The sequence below is a fragment of the Trichosurus vulpecula genome, chromosome 4 (genome assembly GCF_011100635.1).
Source record: "Trichosurus vulpecula isolate mTriVul1 chromosome 4, mTriVul1.pri, whole genome shotgun sequence".
Classification (NCBI taxonomy): Eukaryota; Metazoa; Chordata; class Mammalia; order Diprotodontia; family Phalangeridae; genus Trichosurus; species Trichosurus vulpecula.
This window is the reverse complement of record NC_050576.1, coordinates 28,968,103-28,990,422: the sequence shown is the minus strand read 5'-3', so window position 1 is coordinate 28,990,422 and position 22,320 is coordinate 28,968,103. Positions and strand designations below refer to the sequence as shown.

Genomic DNA, 22,320 nt, shown 5'->3' with positions numbered 1-22,320 from the left:
ACAAACCCCCACTGGTATGTTTCCCTTTGACCATCGGCTAATAGACTCAATTAACTCTTAGCAAAGGCATTTATTCAAATGACATAGAAAGAATAGTAGTTATTTGTCCTCTCCCTCAAAACCTGGAACACATTCTCCCACAAATACATGCTGTACTTATGGGGAGAGTGAGCACAAAACTAAAGTATAATGATAGAAAGGTATGAATGTAGGGAACACATGTCACTAAAGGCAATTTACAATCCCTGGAATTACGGGAACTTGATCTTTTTTCTCTTCATAGAATTCTCATGAAATTCATCATTGAGCATGATGTCTGTACCAGACTAATTACTCTGGTGACCTCCCTGGGTTTACTCTTTGACGAGAAACCATAGTCTTCCCCAGCCCTGCTTCAGGTTCTGCTCTAATCCTCTGTTGGAGTTCTAATGGGCTCTTTCAGAAGGAACAAAGACTTTCAACCCAGGACTGGGCAGAGGCCTCTCCATTTCTGCTTCCTCAGGGCTTCAGGGCTGTTTCCTAGGCCAGAAATGGGAGAACCGAGTCTTATCATGTCAAAACAATTCTTCCTGATTCAAGGCTGGACTCCCAGGGTGAGAGACTTCACCCAGATTGTGGTAACCATCTAGTACATTTCCCAAATTTTCATTCCTGCATACAATGGCCATTTGACTAATAATCACCAAACACCTCTGGTGGTCAGAGTTCTGTACCATTTTAAAAAAAATTCTAAGGTTCCACTGTTGGCCTATGAAACTGAGGGACTAGGGAAAATATATGGAGGCAATGTATGCTCTGGGGAAAAGTTTGTAGTCTCCGGTGATCTTTTTATCTGTAAATGAACCTGCTCAAAGCTTCACATACTTTATAAGGAACCTTTTTATATTGGTATAAATTTATAAGGCATAGAATGATTCACTCACGTAAGAAAAGGCTCTCACTTTCTACGTGGTGCAAATGCATTCTGAGTGAGTGGTATACACCCATGTACCTCAAATTTGTCGCTACTTGGTCCTTGTGACCTGCAAATTTTCTAAAGTTTGAATGAGAAACACCCTTTCTCCTTCCACTTAAAAAAGGTTATTTTGAATCATTTTATTAATATATGTAGTAGCTATACATATATGTATTTATGTATGTATGTATGTATATATGTATGTGTGTATGTACATATGTACACACATACCTATTGACTTCTTTAAACAACTTCTTTTGCTCCACCCTTTCCAATTTCAGCATTCCATTCTTGAGAGCTGCCCGTTCTTCCTAGGTGGACTTCTGCAGAACTTTAGGCCACGAAATGCTACCTATCTTTTTTCTGACCTCTTTGCGATCCGCTTGCCCCCACTCCAGAGCCCATCAGTCTTATGCCTACCATTCCTCTCTGCCATCGCTAATTCGGAATGGAGCGGTCACTTCCTGCCAAGATTCTCAATGTTTCTACTTCAGTAACCAGTTCCTCCTAGATGGTCAGAAGCAGGTCCAGAGCAAGAAATTCTCTTTGTTGTTTTCTCCACCTTTTAGAGGACAAAATGTTCGTGAAAGCAAGCCAAGAAATCTGTAACTGCACTATTTTGGGCTGAGAGAACTCTAGAAAATGTCTAGATCACTGAAATCCTTGCTCACAATGGCTCTAGACACCACATATTCAGAATTGATGACAAGTCAGTGTGTGTCCTGGGGAGGAAGGTGAAGACTGTGGAAGAGCATCCAGACCAAGCTTTTCACATTGGCTGAAGGAGCTGGTGATGTTTGGTTTGGAGAAGAGGAAACCCAGAGGGGAGAAAGTTGCTGATCTTTGTTACCAGAAGGACTGACACGGAATAGATTTTGATCTGTTCCGCTTGGCCCAAAAGAGCACAATATTAATGATAGGTGGAAATTACAAAAAGGCAGGACTTACCGTAAGGAAGAATTTCCCAACGCCTTGAGATGTCCAAAATTTGTCAGGGCTGCCTGGCTACCTGGACATGGTTCTGGAGAGCCGGGCCTGATAAGGTACGAGTTAAAAAAGATAAATTCTAAGATCTCTTCCAACCTTAAGTTTCCATGATTTCAGACAAATATCATTTCTTCTCTCTATTGGATTATATTAATTGGTATCAATTAAGTGACAAATTATATTTAATGAAGGGTCTCGGCACATGGCCAGAATACCTCAAATGGCATCTCTCACATGGCGTTTTTTACACGCTTTTGGCATAGAGACTAAGCAGAGAGAGAGAGAGAGAGAGAGAGAGAGAGAGAGAGAGAGAGAGAGAGAAGGAGAGACAGAGAGGGAGAGACAGAGAGAGACAGAGAAGAAGGAGGGGGGAGAGAGCTTCTTCCACCAATGCAATTTGGCAATTTCTCTGAAACTTATAGCCTTATAAAGTTGCCTGAAGTACTGTGGGGTTAAGGGAATTACACAGGGTCACACAGCCAATATCTAAAGCAGAACTTGAATCCAGATCTTCTAGGCTTCAGTGGTTCTCCAGACAATATAACACACTTTGTCTCATAAACTTTAAAACATTACGAATAATTAGTCATTGATAATTGATATTATAACACTATAATCAATAGCAACTTAGCTACACCAAGGTTACTTTTCTAACAACTTCAACCCAAATATGAAAAAGAAAATTAAAAAAAAGATGATGAAAATCTTGCTCAAGTAAAGTCCAGGATTCACACCTTAAAGGCCATGGACTCTAAAGTGTCCCTCACGCAAACTCTCAATACTCTCTAGAAAAAAATTCTTTAAAAAATGTTTTTCTCCCTCCTACCTCCTCTCTCCCCAAATGAGAAGGAAAAAAAGAAAAAGAAAAGCCTTATAAAACACAAACTCCCACATTAGCCCTTTCTCTTTCTACACATTGAGTCTGTCACCTCTCTGTCAGGAGATTGTCACATCAAATCTACTCGCATTTGTTAAATCCCTACCATCTGCCAGGCACTGTGCTGAGTACTGAAGACATAAACAAAGGCCATAACAGTCCCTGTTCTCAATGAACTCACAGTCTAATGGGGGAGACAAGATGCCAACAACTAGATACAAACGACATGTGTAGGATGAATGAAGCTGGGGAGTCTCAGAGAGATGGTACCTAGGGAGCACAGTGTATATAGTGTTAGGCCTGGAGCCAGGAAGACTCATCTTCCTGAGTTCAAATCCCACTTCAGACACTATCTGTGTGACCCTAAGCAAGTCACTTCACCCTGTTTGCCTCAGTTTCCTCATCTGTAACATGAGCTGGAGAAGGAAATGGTGAATCACTCCAGTATCTTTGCCAAGAAAACCCCAAATGGGGTCAGGAAGAGTTGGACATGACTGAAAAACTTCTAAACAACAAGAGTACCAGAAAGAAGGCACTGCCTGTCCCCCCCATACCTGGAATAACCTCCCTCCTTGTCATCAGTTTCTCACTTCCCAGGCTTCCTTCAAGTATCAGGTGTATAGTTGCTTGCATATTGTGTCTGCCACTATGGACTAAAAAACAGCTCCTCAGAGGAGAACTGAACTGGGGAGTTGCTATTAGAGCCAACCTTTGACATTCCAGTGAATCCCAATTTCCCACAGAGAAGGCTGAATTCCAAGATCAAACTGCCTCACCTATCATCACTCAAAAACCAATTTGGAGACATTAAAAAAACCTTTCGTAACTTAGAGAACTTGAATGTCGTTCAAGGATCTGGCCTTTATTTTTTATTTTCTCTCTCTCTCTCTTTTTAGGACTCTAAACTTTTAAAAAGTTTGACTGACATCTTTTTTAATACCACAGTAGGTTTCCTGATATACGCTGCCCTACTGCCCCACTACCCCTTATGATAAAGAAAAGCAATAAAGCAAAACCAACCAAATGCGGCAACAGAATCCCTTCTGCCCCCAGCTGATTTTTTTCCTCTTGCCCCCAGAGGAGGGAGTTATATTTTCATTATCTGTCCTCTAGAACCAATATTGGTCACTGTAATTAATCTGAGTTCAGCTTGGCTTTTAATGTTGTTTTAATTCACATTAATGGAATTAATTAATGTAATTAATGTACATTATATAATTGTACCTATAGGTATAATTATATAATTATATGATGTGCCTCATTGTACATTAATAAATGTAATCATGTATATTGTTCTGCATCTCCTACTTCCTTGCTTGGCCCAAGTCTTCCCATGTTTTTCTTCTAGAAGCAAAATAATGGTCTATTACGTCCATAGACAGTAGCACGATTTATTCCCATCCTCTCTCCAATGGAGGGGGCACCCTCTTACTTTCCAGATGTTTTTGTTAGCACAGTAAGGGTAGGTCCTTGAGCCCCATCTAGCTGGGTAAAATCTGCTACAGATTGTGCCCTGCTGGCCTAGCTTTTAAAAATCCCGATTCAACTGGATAATAAGATGATAAGTCAGCAGACTCATGGAGAAATTTAAATAGAGTAGGGATATCTTGTTTGTTGAATCCAATTTGTTAAATACAAAACAAGATACATTTCTGCTCTGTTATTAGGAAGACATTACACAAATGCGAAACAAATAGAGAATAAGACAATAAACAATCATTTATGAGGTCTTATGATACAAGCACACAGCCAGAATAGTCGAATTAAAGAGAACATCCATAGAACCCCAGAATTGGAAGAGGCCTCAGAGTACAGTGAAAACAACTCTGGCTTTGGTGTGAGACAACCTGGGTTGAAATCCTAACTCAGCCATTTACTACCTAAGTGACCTCTGACTCTCCAGGTCTGAGTTTTCATCTTTATAAAATGGAAGAGATTTGATCATATTAGATTCAGGGTTTGTCATAAAAAAGGGAAAAGGACGCCTATGTACAAAAATATTTCTAGCAGCTTTTTTTTTCTGGTGGCAAAGAATTGGAAATTGAAGGGATGCCCATCAATTGGGGAATGGCTGAATAAGTTGTGGTATATGAACGTAATGGAATACTACTGTGCTGTAAGAAATGATGATTTCAGAAAACCTGGAAAGACTTACATGAATTGATGCCGAGTGAAGTAAGCAGAACCAGGAGAACATTGTACACAGTAACAGCAACACTGTTCAATGATCAACTCTGATAGACTTAGCTCTTCTCATCAATGCAGTGATCTAAGACAATTCCAAAAGACTGATGTAAAATGCTATCCTCATTCCAAGAAAGAACTGTGAAGTCTGAATGCATATCGAAGCAAACTATTTTCTCTTTTTTTCTTTCTTGTATTTTTTCCCCTTTCTTCTTTCACAACATGACTAATGTGGAAATGTCTTTAATATGATTGTACATGTATAGCCTATATCAGATCGCATGCCAACCTGGGGAGGGAGGAGAGGAGAGAGGAAGAAAAAAATTGGAACTCAAAATCTTACAAAAGCAAATGTTGAAAACTATCTTTACATGTAATTGAAAAAAAATACAATTGAGAAAAAAAGATTGGGGTTTGTAATCTGTGGACAAATTTCAACAGGTCTGGAAACTTGGATAGGAAAGCACTACATCTTTATTTCAATATACTTTGTGTCTCTTGTAATTTTCTCTATTTTATTTTATGCATCTAAAAATATGACTCCAAGTGTCACCCACAGGCTTCACTAGACTGACCACAAAGAAGGGGAAGAATGCCAGGATTAGATGATTCCTAAGGTTGCTGACAATGCCACGAGTGCTATGATCTAATGTCACTCCTTACCTAAAGGACAAAGAACCCACTGTCTAGGTCTTGGGCATTAAATGATGCTTTACTGCTTGAAAGAGTAGAGATTTTGCTTAAAGGAAGAGAGCCTAACATTAAAAAATGCTTCTGTATGAAGATTTTAAAAATTCAACTGAAAAAATATTCATGTGCAAACCCAACATCACAGAATCCTATCCTGGAAGGAAGCCTAAAATTGCCTCTGAGGAAGTGGCCTGTGCCTGTCCAAATGGAAAATAATGCCAGCTCTTTTGCCTTACTACCCCATCCCTGAATAGCTGGGATATTTTTTTGGGCTGGGGTTGTTACAGTTGACATCCTTTTGAGACTTCAGGTTTCCTGTTGGACAGAGTTTATTTTGTGCATGAATTATATCTCCTTAGTGCAGTCTCTGTCATTGAAACTGTTTGACAGCAAACTGAAGTTAGTTTATTTTAGGATGTTTCTGAGGGGATGTAGTATGTTTCTAATAGTATGGAACAAGTGGTAAGTATTAATCAACAAATATTTAAGTCTATATTAAGTGCCTACTATGTGCCAGGCATTGTGCTAAGTAAGCACTGGGAATACAAGGATAAATATGAAAGTCCCTGATCTCAAAAAGTTTACATTCTATCAAGGGAGATTGCACATAACACAGAGTCAGTCAACAAGTATTTACTAAGTGCCTACTATGTGCCAGGCACTGTGCTAAGCTCTGGGAATATAAAAAAAAAGGGAAAAAGAAAACTACTCCCAAAGAGCTACAGAATACATTTGAAACAAATATGAAGTAGTTTAGGGAAGAGGGGACCTAGCAATCTGGGAGATGAAGAAAGGCTTCATGGAGAAGGTAATGCTGGAGTTGAGTCTTTGAGGAAGAGAGGGATTCTGTGAGGTGCTGCTAAGGGTTGAGCTTCTCTTGCCCTCTCCCTCCCCTAATTAAATCCTTCTTGGGGGACTTCCCTGGAATGCTTCTCCTCTTTGCTTGCTCAAATCTCTCAAGCCCAAACTGGCTTGATAATTTCGAGACAGTGCCCAGGGTTTGACTGAGTTTCCTCTCAGCCAATTCGAACACATCACACTTTCTACGTGAAGTCCCTCCAGTTGATCAAAGACTTCTCTGAAGCCTATGAATGACTGATTCAGGAGAGAAGCGTTCTCACCTAAGTCAAGGTATCCTGGTGTATCCAGACATGAGGACAGGATGAGCAGTGTGAGGGAAGGAACATGAAGGTCAATTTGGTTATGCTATAGATAGAGGATGGGCAGAGAGTAATGTACAGGGTGTCCCTAAAGTCTGGACGCATAGGAAAATTGATGGCAATGTGGAGTTACTGCATCGAGTTCACGTGAACCTTACAAAGCTCATCAACCTTTGCTTCACAAATGATGGAAATTATATTGAAGATGTTATTTGTTAATATTCCAGTTAAATAAAATGTTGTTGAAAATTGCATTCATTTCATTTCTTGAAAATATGTATTTTTGCCTATGTGTCCAGTCTTCAGGAACACCCTGTACAACAAGGCTGGAAATGTAAGCAGGAACCCAGTTGGAAAGGGCTTTAGAAGTCAAACAAGGGGATTTCTGTTTGATCCGAGAGGCAAAAGTGAGACATGGGAGTTTATTGAATAGGGGAGTAATATGGTAAAACCTGTGGTTAAGGAAAATCATGCCTATTCACTTTTAGGTCATGACTGTAGAGAATTTTAAGAAAGTGATGAAAGAGACCCTCTTAAAAATGTAAAACTCTGGCTGGGGAGACAACACACACACCACACACACACACACACACACACACATACACGACAAGTTAATTAGCTCTAGAAGGCAGTAGAAAGAACACTGGATAGGGAGTCAGGAGATCCATATTCTAGAGATGGTCCTGTGTCCATTGCAAGCACGAGTAAGTGGCATTCTGGGCTGTGTTCTTATTTACAAAATGAGGGGATGGGCCTATATGAATTCTGTGGTCCTAAATTCTGATTCTAAATACAAGAATACGTAAGGATGGGATTTGAGTGGGTGAACCAATAAGTCATACCACACCATTTAGGCTACACCTGGATACCTTAACTTAGGTGAGAATGCTTCTCTCCTGAATCAGTCATTCACAGGCTTCAGAGAAGTCTTTGACCAACTGGAGGGACTTCACATAGAAAGTGTGATGTGTTCAGATTGGCTGAGAGGAAACGGTCACACCCTGGGCACTGCCTCGAAATTATCAAGCCAGTTTGGGCTTGAGAGATTTGAGCAAGCAAAGAGGAGAAGCATTCCAGGGAAGTCCCCCAAGAAGGATTTAATTAGGGGAGGGAGAGGGCAAGAGAAGCTGAACCTGGGCCTTGGCCTTAGCATTCTCCCAATCCTCCTGTGTTTATTGATTGACTTCCAGGCCCCAGGCTAAGCACTGGAGATACCAGGGGAGGCCCAAGACCGTCTGTATAAGTAAGAGCTCAACAGGCAGACAACAAGCAAACAAGTGTATACAAAGCAAGCTATCTATGGGATGGTTAGGAGGGTAGCAAGTGAGGGGAGACACTTAAATGAAGAGGTGTTGGGGAAGGCTTCCTGTAGAAGGTGGGATTTTAACTGGGACATGAAGGAAGCCAGAGAAACCAGTGAGTCAAGCAATCACCTAATCTGTGCCGGGCACCGTGCTAAGCTCTGGGGATACAAGAGGGAAGTCGGTCCCTGCCCTGAAGGACCTCACAGTCTAACGTGGAGAATAACATGAGAACAGACACAAAGCAAGGTTTCTACTGAGATCATTACCAGAGGGAAAGGGGTGCAATTCAGGTTTTGCGGAGCGGGGAGAGCGTTCCAGGTGTGGGGAATAGCCGGAGAGAATGCCCCAAGATGGAGGGTCCTGCTCGTGGGTCAGCCGGGGACCAGTGTCACCGGACCCAGAGGACCTGGCGAGGAGTTAGGAGGCAGGACTGAACAGAGACAGAATTCCGAAGGGAGACGGACAGTGAAAGCGCCCGGAGTCGGGAGATGGAATGTCTTGTTGGAGGAAAAGCCGGGAAGCCGGTGTCCCCGGGTTGAAAAATACATGGAGCGGGTGGGTGGTAAGATGTAAGATTACTGGAAGCGGGGAACGGGCCCTGAAGGTCCTTGAACGCCAAAGGAGGTGCTAGGGAGCCCCTGGAGTTGATTGAGCAGGGGAGTGACGCGCTCAGCCGGGCGCTTCGGCCAGGTGAGTGGAGGACAGCCGGCAAGGTGTGCGGTCCAGGTGTGCGATGAGCCGGCTCCCCTCCCCCTCCGGCCCGCCCCTCCTCGGGGCTCGTGCAGCCGTTAGGACCCCTCCTTCCCTCTCTCGGCCGCCCCCCGCCCATCCGTGCGCCCGTCCAGTCTGGCCCAGGTCTGGTCGGGCCCTGGAAGCCTCGGGGGAGCCGGGGGGATGCCAGGGCCCGCCCTGCGCCTCCTCCTCCTGGTCCTGAGTCTGGCAGCTGCGGCGCCGACTTCGAAACCTCATCCCGCGGAGCCCGAGCCTGAGCCAGCGGCCGCGGCAGGTGGGGCCCTGGGGCTCCCCGAGGGTCACACCCTCCGTCCTTGCTCGGGTCTGGGGCCCCTCGGGTCGCTAAGCCCCCGCCCGCCCTGACCCTCCGGACCAGCTAAAGGGGCTTGGGGACCCCAGCATTGCACCGAGGGGAAACTGAAACCCGAAGACACCGATGTCTCCGAGGGAGAAGGGACCCAGGGCTCTGGACACAGAGGCTCAAGACTTGGTGTCCTGGCCACCCCAGTGACCTTGGGCAAGTAGTGACGTTCTGTCCCTGGGCCTCAGTTTCCTTCTCTGTCAGATGAATGGATTCCTCACAGATCCTCAGTTTCTCACTCTGTGTGGGTACTGTGGTTGCACAGGGATTAGAACCCAAGGCTTGTGCCTCCTGATCCAGGCTCTTCCCATCCCAGTAGCTAAGGGTAACAGTTATATGACAACAGGTATTTAAGTTGATGAAGGCAGGGCTGGGACACAGCCCTGCCAGCCTATGGGCCTAGAGGAGACCCTAAATGACTGGTTCTTAATTACCAAGGTCTGTGCCTCGGTTTCCTTGTTGGGGGGGGGGGAGGGCTGTAGATGAGACAGTGAAGGGAGCCTGGTGCCAATGACAGCAGCTGGGAAGTAGGGTGACCTGTGCCTTGGGAGGGAGGACAAAACAGGAGTTGGGTGATCCTGGAGGAGGGAGGGATTCTATTGGAGTGGGGAATCAGAGGCCTTGACCTTGGAGTCTGAAGTCCAGTGAGAGCTGGGGCACAGAGCCAAGGTTAGAACCAGGGTCTTCGGACTGCAGATCCTGCTCCTCTTTCTGCTCCACCAGAAATTTGAAGCTGGCCCTGCTTTTCCAACCCAAGGGTACTCAAGCAGGCCAGGGTCCCAGAGCAAGGCTCCATGATCTCCAGGCCATCCCTCAGGGGCAATGCTTGAGCCCCCACCCCAGCATTTTCTCCCCAATTTCAACTCCAGTTCGTATCTTTCCTATTTCATTGATCCAATGATTAGCACCCCAGTAGCGTTTAGTCAGTTAACGTTAATTAGCTTTCACAAATGTTCATTTACTGTTAATGAGCAAGCATTTATTAAGCATCTACTATGTGCCAGGCATTGCTCTGAGAAAAGGCAAGAGACAGTCCCTGCTCTCAAGGAGCTCACAGACTAATGGGGATGACAATGTGCAGGTAACTATCCAAACAAGATGGGTCCAGGATAAATTGGGGGAGGTCTCCAAGAGAAGGCACAAAGATTAAGGAGGATAAAGAAAAGAAGATCTAGCAAGAACTTACTGGACACCGGAGTGGTTTTGCCATTTCCTTCTCCAGCTCATTTTACAGATGAGGAAACTGAGGCAAACAGGATAAGATGACTTGCCCAGGGTCATACAGCTAATGAATGTCTGAGTCTGGATTTGAACTTAGGAAGATGAATCTTCTTGACTTCATGCCCAGAACTCTAACCACTGCACCACCTAGCAGCCCCCAACTTTCGTCATCGCTTCAGCTCCTTAAATTATCACGTATAAATTTACCTGTGTACATGTCCTATCCTGTCCGGGTGAGTGTAAAGTCCATGAAGGCAGGGACTGTTTTTTGTTTGGTATTCAGATGAAGATCCCCTAGATGTGAGCAAGAATTCCCCTACTGCACACTCAACAAGTGGCTGGTTACCTAGGCTCTGCTCCAAGACCTCCCAAGAGGGGAAGCCCACCCACCACCTCCCAAGGCAGTCCCATCCACTGTGGTGCAGCTTTCACTGTTGGACATCCAGCCCCAGTCTGTCTGAGCAGAAGGCCCGGCCCTAGACCTTTTTTGATCCTTTTCCTGCCCTCAAGTTGATACCAAAAAGATTTCTGTTCTTTAGAATCTTAGCTTTCCTTAAGAGCCCAAGGTCCCACCGAGAGTTTGTATTCCTGACACTGTTTGCACAGGACTGTGACGTGCTTTATGTTCCTCTCCATCCATGACTTTGTTCCTATCATGTCTACATACTTTTTAAAAATTATATTATTAAGATAAAAATAAAATTTAATTGAATTTATAGACAGCTCATTTCACCCTTGGTCATTAGAAATCCTTGTTTGTGGTCTCAAATCCTAGATCTCTTCTGGCAGGAGAGAAGCCTTATTAGGGCTGATCTATCCCTGGTCACTGACTCCAAGGCTGCACTTAGAATTGTGGATGTGACCTAGAAACCAGGGGATCATTGATTGAGAGTGGGAAAGGGGAGGGGCAGCTAGGTGGCGCAGGGAATAGAGCACTGGCCCTGGAGACAGGAGTTCCTGAGTTCAAATCAGACCTCAGAGACTTGACACTTACTAGCTGTGTGACCTTGGGCAAGTCACTTAACCCCAATTGCCTTGCCTTTCCCCTCAAAAAAAAAAAAACCAAAAACAACTGACAGTTGGAAGGGGCCTCTGGGACCACTCAGTCCAACTCCCTTCTTCCACCCCATTTTACAGTGAGGGAAACTGTGTTCAAGGCCACTGAGGTCATAAGTGATAGAGCCAGAATTTGAACCCAGATCCTTTGGTTGCATATTCAGCCTCCACATTGCCTTTCCTAAATTTCAGTTAACAAAAAGGCATCTGCTCTGGATGTGCTCATCTCGAATAGCCAGCTCATAGACTAAGGTGAAAGGGAAGAACCTTAGAAGCCAACAACTCCAGTTTCCTCATTTTATGGATGAATTTTGTGGATGAGGAAATGAAGTCTGAGAAAGCGAGTATGGTGGGAAGTGAAGAGTAAATACAGATACAGAACGGTTCCCACCATGGTACCGCCCAATGGCTATAGCGGTACTTTGGTGGGTGGGTGGGGGGTGTCAGAAGTCACATTTTGTTTTGTTATGTTTGAATCTAATTGTTGGGAGGATTGGAGTACTGAGAGATAATGGAAGAATTACCTCCATGAAAATATAAAGATACTTAACCAGCTTTTTTTTTTAAAGGCTGAATTTGAACTCAGGTCTTTCTAACCTCAGACCCAGCACTCTATCTGCTGAACCACCTAGCTGCTTCCCAAAGTGCTCCCACAAAAAGAGCCTGGCATTTTCATTGACTGCCAGGTCAACCTTAGTCCACAGTATATGATTTTCAGCAGACCCAAGAGCTAATAGGGATCTTAGGCCACTTTAAGAGAGACTCGGTGTCTAGGGGAAGGGAGGCAGTGGTCACTCTGAACTCTGCCCTGCTCACACCACATCTGAAGCACAAAATTCAGGTCTGGGTGCCAAGGTTTACAAAGAACACTGAGAAGATGGAGCACATCTGGGGAAAGCAGCCAGGAGGGTGGGGGCTTTGCAGAATCAAAACACAATAGAAATGTCAGCTGTTATTAGTCTTATGGCCTCTGAGGCCCCTTCCAGCTCCGAGATTCCGAGCATTTTATTCTGTGCATAATACATTGGTTGGGAAGAGGGCCCTCTAGGCCAGGTCGGAGGACAGGATTGAGAATGGTGTGTGGCCAGGCAGTGGGGAGCCAGGCCCGGCAGGATTGGAGGAGGAGAATAGAAGACGCGATTTCACTCCTCTCCATGTTGCAAATTCCTTTAACTTCGACTAATAATAGTTTATATAATATTTATATAATTATATAAATTTATATAATACTTTATGTACATTCTCTTTTGTGATGCTTACAACAATCCTGGAAGGCAGGTACTGCTAGTATCCCCATTGTAGAGATGAGAAAACTGAGACCAGAAACTGTTAACTTCCCCAGGGTCACACGCTACAGATGGTAAATTCCTCAGGGGCAGGGACTGTCTTTTACCTTTTGCACATAGTAGGTACTTGCTAAAAGTTTATTGAATTGAAGTATCTGAGGTAGGATGTGACTTTAGGTCTTTCTGGTTCCAAGCCCAGCTACCTACTCAGCTATCTTATTTACCAGTTCTTCCGATCTGCCACAGATGTAAACATCCTAATGTGCTGCATAGATAGCCCACATTTCAGGTCAGATTCAAAAACCGCTTCTGCCCCTTAACCCCCCTGGGTCTCAAGTTTCCTTATCTACAAAAGAAGCTTAGACCAGATGCCTTCTGGGCTACAATCCTCTGGACACTTTACATTCTGCAAAGCTCTCGACATGCCGCTATTAACATCCCTATTTTACTTATTTTTATTTTTATTTTTGGAGGGGGGAAGACAGGGCAATTGGGGTTAAGTGACTTGCCCAAGGTCACACAGCTAATAAGTGTGTCAAGTGTCTGAGGTCACATTTGAATTCAGGGCCGGTACTCTACTCACTGCGCCGCCTAGCTGCCCCCATCCCTATTTTAAAGCCGGACAGCTGAGGCTCAGAGTAAAGCGCTGTTGAAATATCGGTTCTTATTAGCTTCTACAGGACAGTCACTCAAATGCAGCCTCTGACTCCAAATCAATTGCTTTTTTCTGCTCTGCCATCTGACTTTTCACATTAAAATAAAGTGATTTTGTTATTGGTCTTGCAGGTCAGGTAAAAGAGAATCGAACCAATTCCGTGATGACCAAGACAGCCCCTCCTGGATGGCTGTTGCTCAAGTCCCCAGAGCAGGCAGGCCTTCAGAAAGATCATCTAACTTACAAATGGGAGAAAGAAGAGTTGGCGATTCTTAGAAATGGAAGGGAATTTGACCTCACATCTGAAACAAGGACACGTACCTACAAGAACAAAAAACTCCGATTTCAAAATGTAGTCTTAAAATTGCCTCTTTTTCAAGGAAAAAAAGCAAACAATGGAATCAGAAAAGCAACTCTGCCCCAAGGACAGTTGGGAAGGAAAAACGTCAGCCCAGCTTTGACAAAAACAAGGGTGTCAGCATTGGTGAGAAAAACAAGACGTATAGAGAAACAGAATAACATAAAGGTCGAGCTGCAAAAGGAATTGGAAAATGCTCCAAATAGGAAAATAAGGCCGTCAGCAGAAACCCCACTCCAGTTTGCCACAGTGGAACTCAACAGGTTGGCCAGAAAATGGTGGTGGCTAAAAGGGGCATTTTTAAAAGCACCCCTAAATACTTTGGCATCCACTGTAAGAAACAATCAGGGGACCAGAAGAAATCTGGAGGACGATCCCCAGCCCCAAAAGAAGGATGTCCTCAGCAGACCTTTAAAACCAAAGGAAACAGTGAGGCAAGCTATCAGAATTTGGAAACTGTATAATCTGAGGATAGCCCGTAAGGAGCCTTGCAAATCAGCGAATTCAGAAAGAGCCCCAAGTGTGGAAGGCAAAGGAGAGCCAGAGAAAGATGAAATTGTTCTGAAAGCCCTGTGTGGAAGACGAGGGTCTTTAAATGGCTCAGCAAATGGTACCAGTACTTGGAAGGTACGATCAAGATTTAAAATACTTTTTGGACATTCCACCAAAATGGGAAAGGCTCTTCCAACCTCACTAACCTCCGTGGAAACAAAATCAGTGGTCATCCAACTGACCCAAGGATTTGGGAACCGAGTCATTTTGTCTGTTGCAGAATACGCCCACATTAGTGATGGCGGCTCTAGAGACCCTTGCAGAAGAAAGAATAGCACAGAGTCAAGACATATCATTCAAATTCTTTCAAGAAATGAAAGTCAAGAAGCTAAAGCATATAAAGACTTTATACGAGAAAAATTAAAATTCTTATTTAAAGCAATATCAAAAGACAGAGAATACAGGGTGAAAATTTGGTCTGTCTATGTAAGGGTGCCTTTAAAACTTCATGAAAGAAAAGCAAAAACATTTCAAAGGAAAATTGACAGACTGGCGGATCAAGATAGAAGTCCAACAGAACCAGGAGCTCCCAAAAGAAAACCAGAGGTGGGCCCAGGAGCCCCTGAACTGGAAGATGAAGGGAAAACATCTCAGTGGTTAAAGTTGGAGGAAGGTGGGGGGAAAAATTCATGGAACAAGGCACAAGTTCCATCCATGGGCTTGCTCCTCAGTCAGCTTTATGCTTTTATTATCAGATCACACTTTAATGATTCAGTTATGTTGCAAGAGAAGTTGACTAAATTTATTGAGACATTTATGGCACACCTGCCCAGAAAAAGCCAACCACAGCTTGCCAAGCTGACTGGAGTCTTGACAGCTCTTAAAGCTGTCATCTCACCGAAGGCGTCTTCCTTTCCATTGGAATCACAACAGGCCAACTCTATTAGAAATCTGGGGAAAATAAGGAGGCTTATATTGAATTTGTGGCAAACAAAACATATATTTCCCACTGTTCTCCCAGGTGATTTAAAGTTGAGAGGCAAAAATCCTGCTAAACGCAATGATCATGACGTGAGTGTGACCATTCAGTACCGGAAATTCCTTCATGACAGTGAGAGTTTATCATCTGACTTCTTGTATTTCCCTGGGTTTGCTCCTTCGAATGAACTAAGTAAGAGACAGAAACGTGATGCTAATCAGGGCACTGAGATGATCCAAGTCCCTCTAGGTGAGCCCCTACGCCTGTGTAGCATTTGTCTTTTTGAACGCCCAGTATAAGCTAGTATCCTGAGAAAGTCAGGAAGGGTCTGAGCAGAAGTTGTACAATGTTCAGGCTGTGTCTGACTTTAGCCGATGTTGATTAACACTCTATCCAGCCAATGGTTTCCCCACAGTAGTCACTCCTGTGTACAGAGATTGTGCCAAGTGATGGCAGACATAAAGCACAGGTAAGATACATCCTTGTTGTCATGGAAGCTATACTCAGGTAGGAATCTAGGACAAAAACCAAATACTCAATAATCCATGGTGAGTGCATTGGAGGGCTAGAAAAGAAAAGCACTATGCAAGGTCCTGGGGTGAAAGTTTAGGGGAAAGGGAGGAGAATCATGGAGAACGTAGCATTTGAGTTTGGCATTAAAGGATCGATGGGAACTCAACAGTCAGGCAAGGAGAGGATATTCTTGGCATAGAGAATTGCATGAACAAAGCCTTGGAAGTGGGCAAGGACAGGGCAAATAGAGGGATGAAGCATAGTCCAATCTGGTTAGAACTTAGAGGAGGTAGAGGAATGAATGGTGGTACCACTGATGGAAAGATGGAAATGGAAATGGAATAGATCAGTGGGCGAGGGGGCTCAGTTTAGGTCATGTTGAGATTGAGGGGCTGAGATGTCCTATGAGCAGCTGGAAATTTGGCTCTGGTACTCAGAAGAGAGGTCAAGGCTAGAAGTCATCACTTTGGGGTCATTCATAAGATGGGCTCAGCCTCCCTCTCTTAACCTGATTTTATATTACTTTGAAACCAGACATGTTCCTGCCAAACTGAACTTGTTCCCCAATCTCAGATCTTGACTGTCCAGGCTGCCCACCCTACCTGGCATGGACTCCCTTCTCAGCTGCCTAATAAAAATCTTTCCTACAAGGCCAAAGTCAGGGACCCCCTGCATCATGAGGTCTTTTCTGCTTCTCCCAGCCCAAAGGGATAGTTTTCCTCCCACCTAAAAGCCCAACTGGGAATCAGGTATAGGTCAGGTCCTTTGTGCCCACACAGAAATCCACGATAGGGAGTCATAGCGTGTGCTAACAGAACGACTAGGAAAGAATTCAGCACCTTATTATAACTTGTACAGTTGACTGGGAGGTTAATGTTCAAGCCTCCCTGGAGCGTCAGACATGCTAATTGGCCATGTTATTACATTTCACCATCGGTGGCATTGTCTGATCAAACAGTCGAGCTTTCCGTGGCTTCTCTCTGTCTCTGTCTCTCCCCGCCCCCACCTCCAATGTACCCCTGCCTGGCAATCACAGGCAATCATGGGCACTGTCCAACTGAGGGCACGGGAAGGTCTTCAGACCTTCTGATCTTCCCGGACTCATAGGTCACCTGCCTGGAAACATTGATCTCAGAGTTGCTACTGGATCCCCTCTTCAGGGAAGGAAACGCATAATGGAGAGGCAAAAGTAGCCAGAGCCCAGGTACAATTCCACTCTAGTGGGCCCCTGGGGTCACTATTGTCAGTATAAATACCATCCTCTCCATCCCTTACTGGAATCTCCTCTTGTCACTTGGAGGTCTGCATCCAAGAGAGCAACAGCCACAAACTGTCTCTTCTAACAGATCTGCCACTTCGTGTCACCAGTTCTCCCAAATCAGTGACCAATTAGGAGACTCTCAGTGATAAATCATACAGAGCAGGAAGCCTGTCCCTTGAGCTCTCAAATGGTCTGCTGGAAACAAGCAGAGAATGTCTGGACACACTCTGTGTATGTATTGGTGGGGGGATGGGAGGAGGGTGAAAGGGACTTACAGCTGTAATAAATAATTTCGTGACTATACAAAGAAGACACGATTGTGTCCACATGGGGGATTCCTTGTGTGAGGGCTTCCTCCACCCAGTAGATCCCAACCTCTCTATAACTTTATAGAATAGTCCTAGGGGGCTTCCTGAGGCACAGAGAGTTTGAGCCACCCACCCAGGATAACCCAGCCAGGATGTGGCTGAAGCAGGCTTCGGATTGGATGATCTTTAAGGATCCTCCCCCCTCTAAGACTCTGCAGAAGAAATGACTCCTTAAGACCACGTTGTGTCTTATGACATTCTTTAACTTTCAATCCATCAGAATCAGCGGATCTCGTATCAGAGAACAGTAAAATTTCCCGATCCTGGCATAGAATGGTTAACATCTGATGGCGATGGTGGTAGTGACGATAATAGCTGACATTTGTGTAGCACTTTAAGTTTGGAAGAGCTTTTCAAGTATCATTTTATTTTCATCAATTCCAACGAATTTCAAAATAATTCCTAAGTTAATTCACACTTCTAGAAATTGAATAATGTTTAGGAAGTCTTGCTTTGTCTAATTTACGGTTTCTTTAGATTCCCCCCAAAGCGGGAAAAAAATCTCATTTAAGATAAAGGTAGCATCATGTACTGGAAAGAGAACTGGGATTATTGTTCAGAGAAAGGTGTCCACATAACGGATACTTGCTTGCTGTGTGAGCACAGGCAACTTACCTAACATCTCTGAATTTCATTCCCCCATTTGTAAACTGAAAATATGTTTGCCATAATTACTTGTGAGAGCATGCAAACCTTAAAATAGGATTTCAATGCCAGATCTTATTTTTTTAATATTTATTTTAATTTTTAGTTTACAACAGACGGTTCTACATAATTTTGAGTTCCAGATTTTCTCCCCTCCCTCCCCCCTCCCTCCCCAAGACAGCATGGAATCTCATGTAACTACCACGAATTACTTCGCATTGAATTAATTTATACACTAGTCAAGCTGCGGAGAAGAATTATGACCAATGGAATGGGTCATGAGAAAGAAGAAACAGAACCAGAACAAAACAAAACAAAAAAAAACCCCAAAAACAAAAACAAAAGAGAAAAGAAAAAGGTGAGCATGAAGTGTGCCTCAATCTGCATTCATACTTCACAGTTCTTTCTCTGGATGTAGATAGCATTCTCCATCGTGAGTCCTTTGGAGTTGCCCTTGCACCTTGTGTTGCTGAGAAGAGTGAAGTCTGTCAGGGTTGCTCCTCACAGAATCCATATATCTGTGGTTGTGTACAATGTTCTCCTGGCTCTGCTCCACTCACTCAGCATTATGTCGTGTAGGTTTTTCCAGGTTGTTATGAAGTCCATATCATCCCCATTTCTTATAGCACAATAGTATTCCATTACCTTCATATACAACAGCTTGTTCAGCCATTCCCCAATTGATGGGCATCCCTTTGATTTCCAATTCTTGGCTCCCACAAAAAGAGCCGCTATAAATATCTTTCTACATATGGGTCCTTTTCCCACTTGTGTGATTTCTTTGGGATACAACCCTAGAAGTGGTATTGCTGGGTCAAAGGGTATGAACATTCCTGTGGCCCTTTGGGCATAGTTCCAACTTACTCTCCAAAATGGCTGGATCATCTCACAACTCCACCAGCAATGCAACAATGTTCCAATTTTCCCACATCCTCTCCAGCATTTATCATTTTCCTGTTTTGTTATTTTAGCCAATCTTACAGGAGAGATGTGGTATCTAAGAGTTGTTTTGATTTGCATTTCTCTAATCAATAGTGATTTAGAGCATTTTTTCATATGCCTATAGATAGCTTTAATTTCTTCCTCTGAAAACTGCCTGTTCATATCCTTTGACCATTTCTCAATTGGGGAATGGCTTGTATTCCTATATATTTGGCTCAGTTCCCTGTATATTTTAGAAATGAGGCCTTTATCAGAGATAGTAGTTGTAAAGATTTTCTCCCAATTTTCTGCTTCCCTCCTAATTTTTGTTGCATTGGCTTTTTTTGTACAAAAACATTTCAATTTAACATAATCAAAATTATCCATTTTGTGTTTTGTAATGCTCTCTATCTCTTGTTGGGTCAATGCCAGATCTTATTAACTTCTCTTATACAGCCTCAACTGATTGCCGTTCGTCATAATTAACAAGAAACAATTTTTAGTAGCCCGAGAGTCAATGGAGTAGATAGCCCTCAGTGTAAAAGAGTCCCATAGGGTCACTAAAAAGTAACAATAGAAACCTGTTTGCTTAGGAGAGCAGGGCAATGTGATGTCTAGATTTTCTCTTTTTTTTTTTTGATCATGACTTTCAGTTACTGCGATAATTTTTAAATTATCTCTCCTAGATCTATTTTCTAGGTTCATTGTTTTTTCAATGAGCTAGTTCGCATTGTCTTCTATTTTTTCATTCTTTTGGTTTGTTTTATAATGTCTTGATTTCTTATAGAGTTTGCTCCATTCTAATTTTTAAGGAATTATTTTCTTCAGTGACCTTGCAGACCTCCTTTTCCATTTGACCAATTCTGCTTTTTAAGGCATTCTTCTCCTCATTGACTTTTTGGAGCTCTTTTGCCATTTGGGTTAGTCTGTTTTTTAAGGTGTTATTTTCTTCAGTATTTTTGGGCAAGCTGTTGACTTATTTTTCACAATTTTCTTGCATCCCTCTCATTTTTCTTCCCAGTTTTCCCTCTACTTCTCTTACTTGATTTTAAAATTCCTTTTTGAGCTCTTCCATGACCTGAGACCAATTCATATTTTTCTTGGATCATGTTGGAGGCTTTGGATGTAGGAGCTTTGTCTTTGTTGTCTTCTTCTGGTTGTATGTTTTGGTCGTCCTTGTCACCAAAGTAAGATTCTGTAGTCTGATTTTTTCCACTGTTTGCTCATTTTCCCAGCCAGTTACTTGACATTTTAAATCTTTGTTAAGTAGGACTCTGCTTCCAGTACGGAGTGGGTACTGTCCCAGGCTTCGGGGGTTTTGTGTAGCTGTTTTCAGAGATACTTCTAGGGACCTGTAAATTTTCAGTTCTTCCGAGGTGCTATGATCAAAGGAGAGGTGTTTACCCCTCTCCTGGTCTGTGTTCTGGTCTGTGCTCTGGTCTGTGAGTGACCACAAGCACTCTGTTCTGCCTTGGAGCTGTGAGGAGGATTCCTTCTCCATCACTGCCACAAACTCCGCCAGGCCAGCATTCCTTCTTGCCCCAGGACTGCCACCCAGGACTATGACCCAGATCCAAGCATGGCAAAACAAGAAAATCCTGCCTCAGTGCCAGCAAAGAGATCCTTGCAATCCCTCTTTGATCACCTGCTTGATCCTCCTGCCAAGGAGGGCAATGTGAAAAGAAAACTCGAAGGCAGATCCTGGAGCAGGGAGAAAATTCAGTTGCATGGCTTATAAGGCTGCTTGGCAGCATCCTACCATGATGGTAGCTTGACCTTTCTCCTAAGTCCTTACCACTGAGCAGCACAGGAAGTAGAAGAGGGGAAATCCCAAATCCACCTTTTTTATTTTGTTATTTATTTATTCTTTTTAATTTATCTTATTTATAGCAGTTTTTTCTTTTTACATCACATTTGTTTCAGAATACATACCTCCCCTGTCCTCCACAGGGAGATGGCCCTTGGAACAAGGCCTAAAAAAAGAAAGAAAATAACAACAAGCATTTATTGTAAGCATGTACTATTCTAGGTATTGGGATACAGAGAGAAAAGAAAATTAGCAGTCCTTGCCCTCAAGGAGCTTATATTCCAACTTAGCAGACAACATGTATTATATATATATATATACATATATATATATATATACACACACACACACATATATATAATATACATATACATATATATATACACACATATGTACATATATATATATATTTATGATATCTACAAAATGAATACAAGATAGTTTTCTGGAGAGAGAGCATTAGCCGCTGGGTGGAAGGGAGATCAGGAAGGAAGCAGTTCAACAAAACTAACCACACTTCCTGTCTGGAGGACTATGTAATATGCCATACCTGTATTCTCCCACTTCTGCAATGAAAGCAGAGACCTTTCAATAATTTCAAATGTTAATAGAAGGTAGGGTGTGAATTCCAACTTAGGGCATTAGGCACTAGCATGATGCCATGGAAAAAGCTCTAGATTTTGGAGGCAGAGGACCTGGGGTCGAAACCTGTCTCTCTGTTTGACCTTGGGCAAGTAATTTTCCTTCTGTGGATCACTGTTTTCCTCCTTTGCAAAATGAGAAAGATTGGGGGAGGGGACATGTTGAGAGGGGAAGGAGGGCCAGAGGTAAGGTTGAGAAAGAAAGAGAAAGAAGGAAGAAAAGAAGACAGAAAGAAAAGGAAGGAAGAAAAAAGAAAGAAAAGGAAGAAAGGAAGGAAGGAAAGAGTTGTGCAATGGGGGACTTGCTCTGTCTTCCAATGTACAGAATCACATGGGGAGGTTAGGTGAGCCTGCTTTTGGTAAATGTGTGATGACATGTAATGGAGGGCCCCTGCTCTCCATTTTAGAGCATGTGCCATTATTTCATAACTGTTTCCTGACTGCTTACTACATGGTGAAGAAAAGGACTTTTGATTGGCTGCTGAGCCACAGCTGGATGTGCATTCAAAAGGCCCCAATCAGCAGAAGTGAACCATCCCTCTCTCTTGCCAGGCAGTGTTTGAGTGAGAAGGCAAAGGCTGCTGTAAGCCTCCCAATTGGGAGCCAGCACCAATGGCCCCTTCTTTCCATTTGAATTAACATGGCGCCCATGGACACATGGCCTGGTGTCTCTTCTGCCCTTATGTCCGCTCTTTCCTACCTTAGCTAGAGTATGAGGAAGGGAATGGACTAGATTGAAACTTTTTGGGCTTTGAAAAGTTGGGAGAGCCAGTAGAGGTGTCAGAGTAGGAGTCTATGGCAGGGATTTTGGACAGCCAGTAGAGAAAAGAAAGAAAAGAGGATCATAGATAATAATTTGGTGGTGGT

General features: G+C 43.4%; 1 protein-coding gene across 1 annotated transcript in view; it reads left to right on the top strand.

The window, feature by feature from the left end:
- The window catches only part of C4H1orf185 (chromosome 4 C1orf185 homolog), a 129,208-nt gene that overhangs the window by 84,967 nt on the left and 21,921 nt on the right, over positions 1-22,320 (top strand). The window contains exon 6 of the mRNA XM_036758249.1: positions 13,600-15,546. Within this exon, the coding sequence (XP_036614144.1) occupies positions 13,632-15,546 (1,915 nt within the window). The 5' untranslated portion in view covers positions 13,600-13,631. The remainder of the gene's footprint in view (positions 1-13,599; positions 15,547-22,320) is intronic.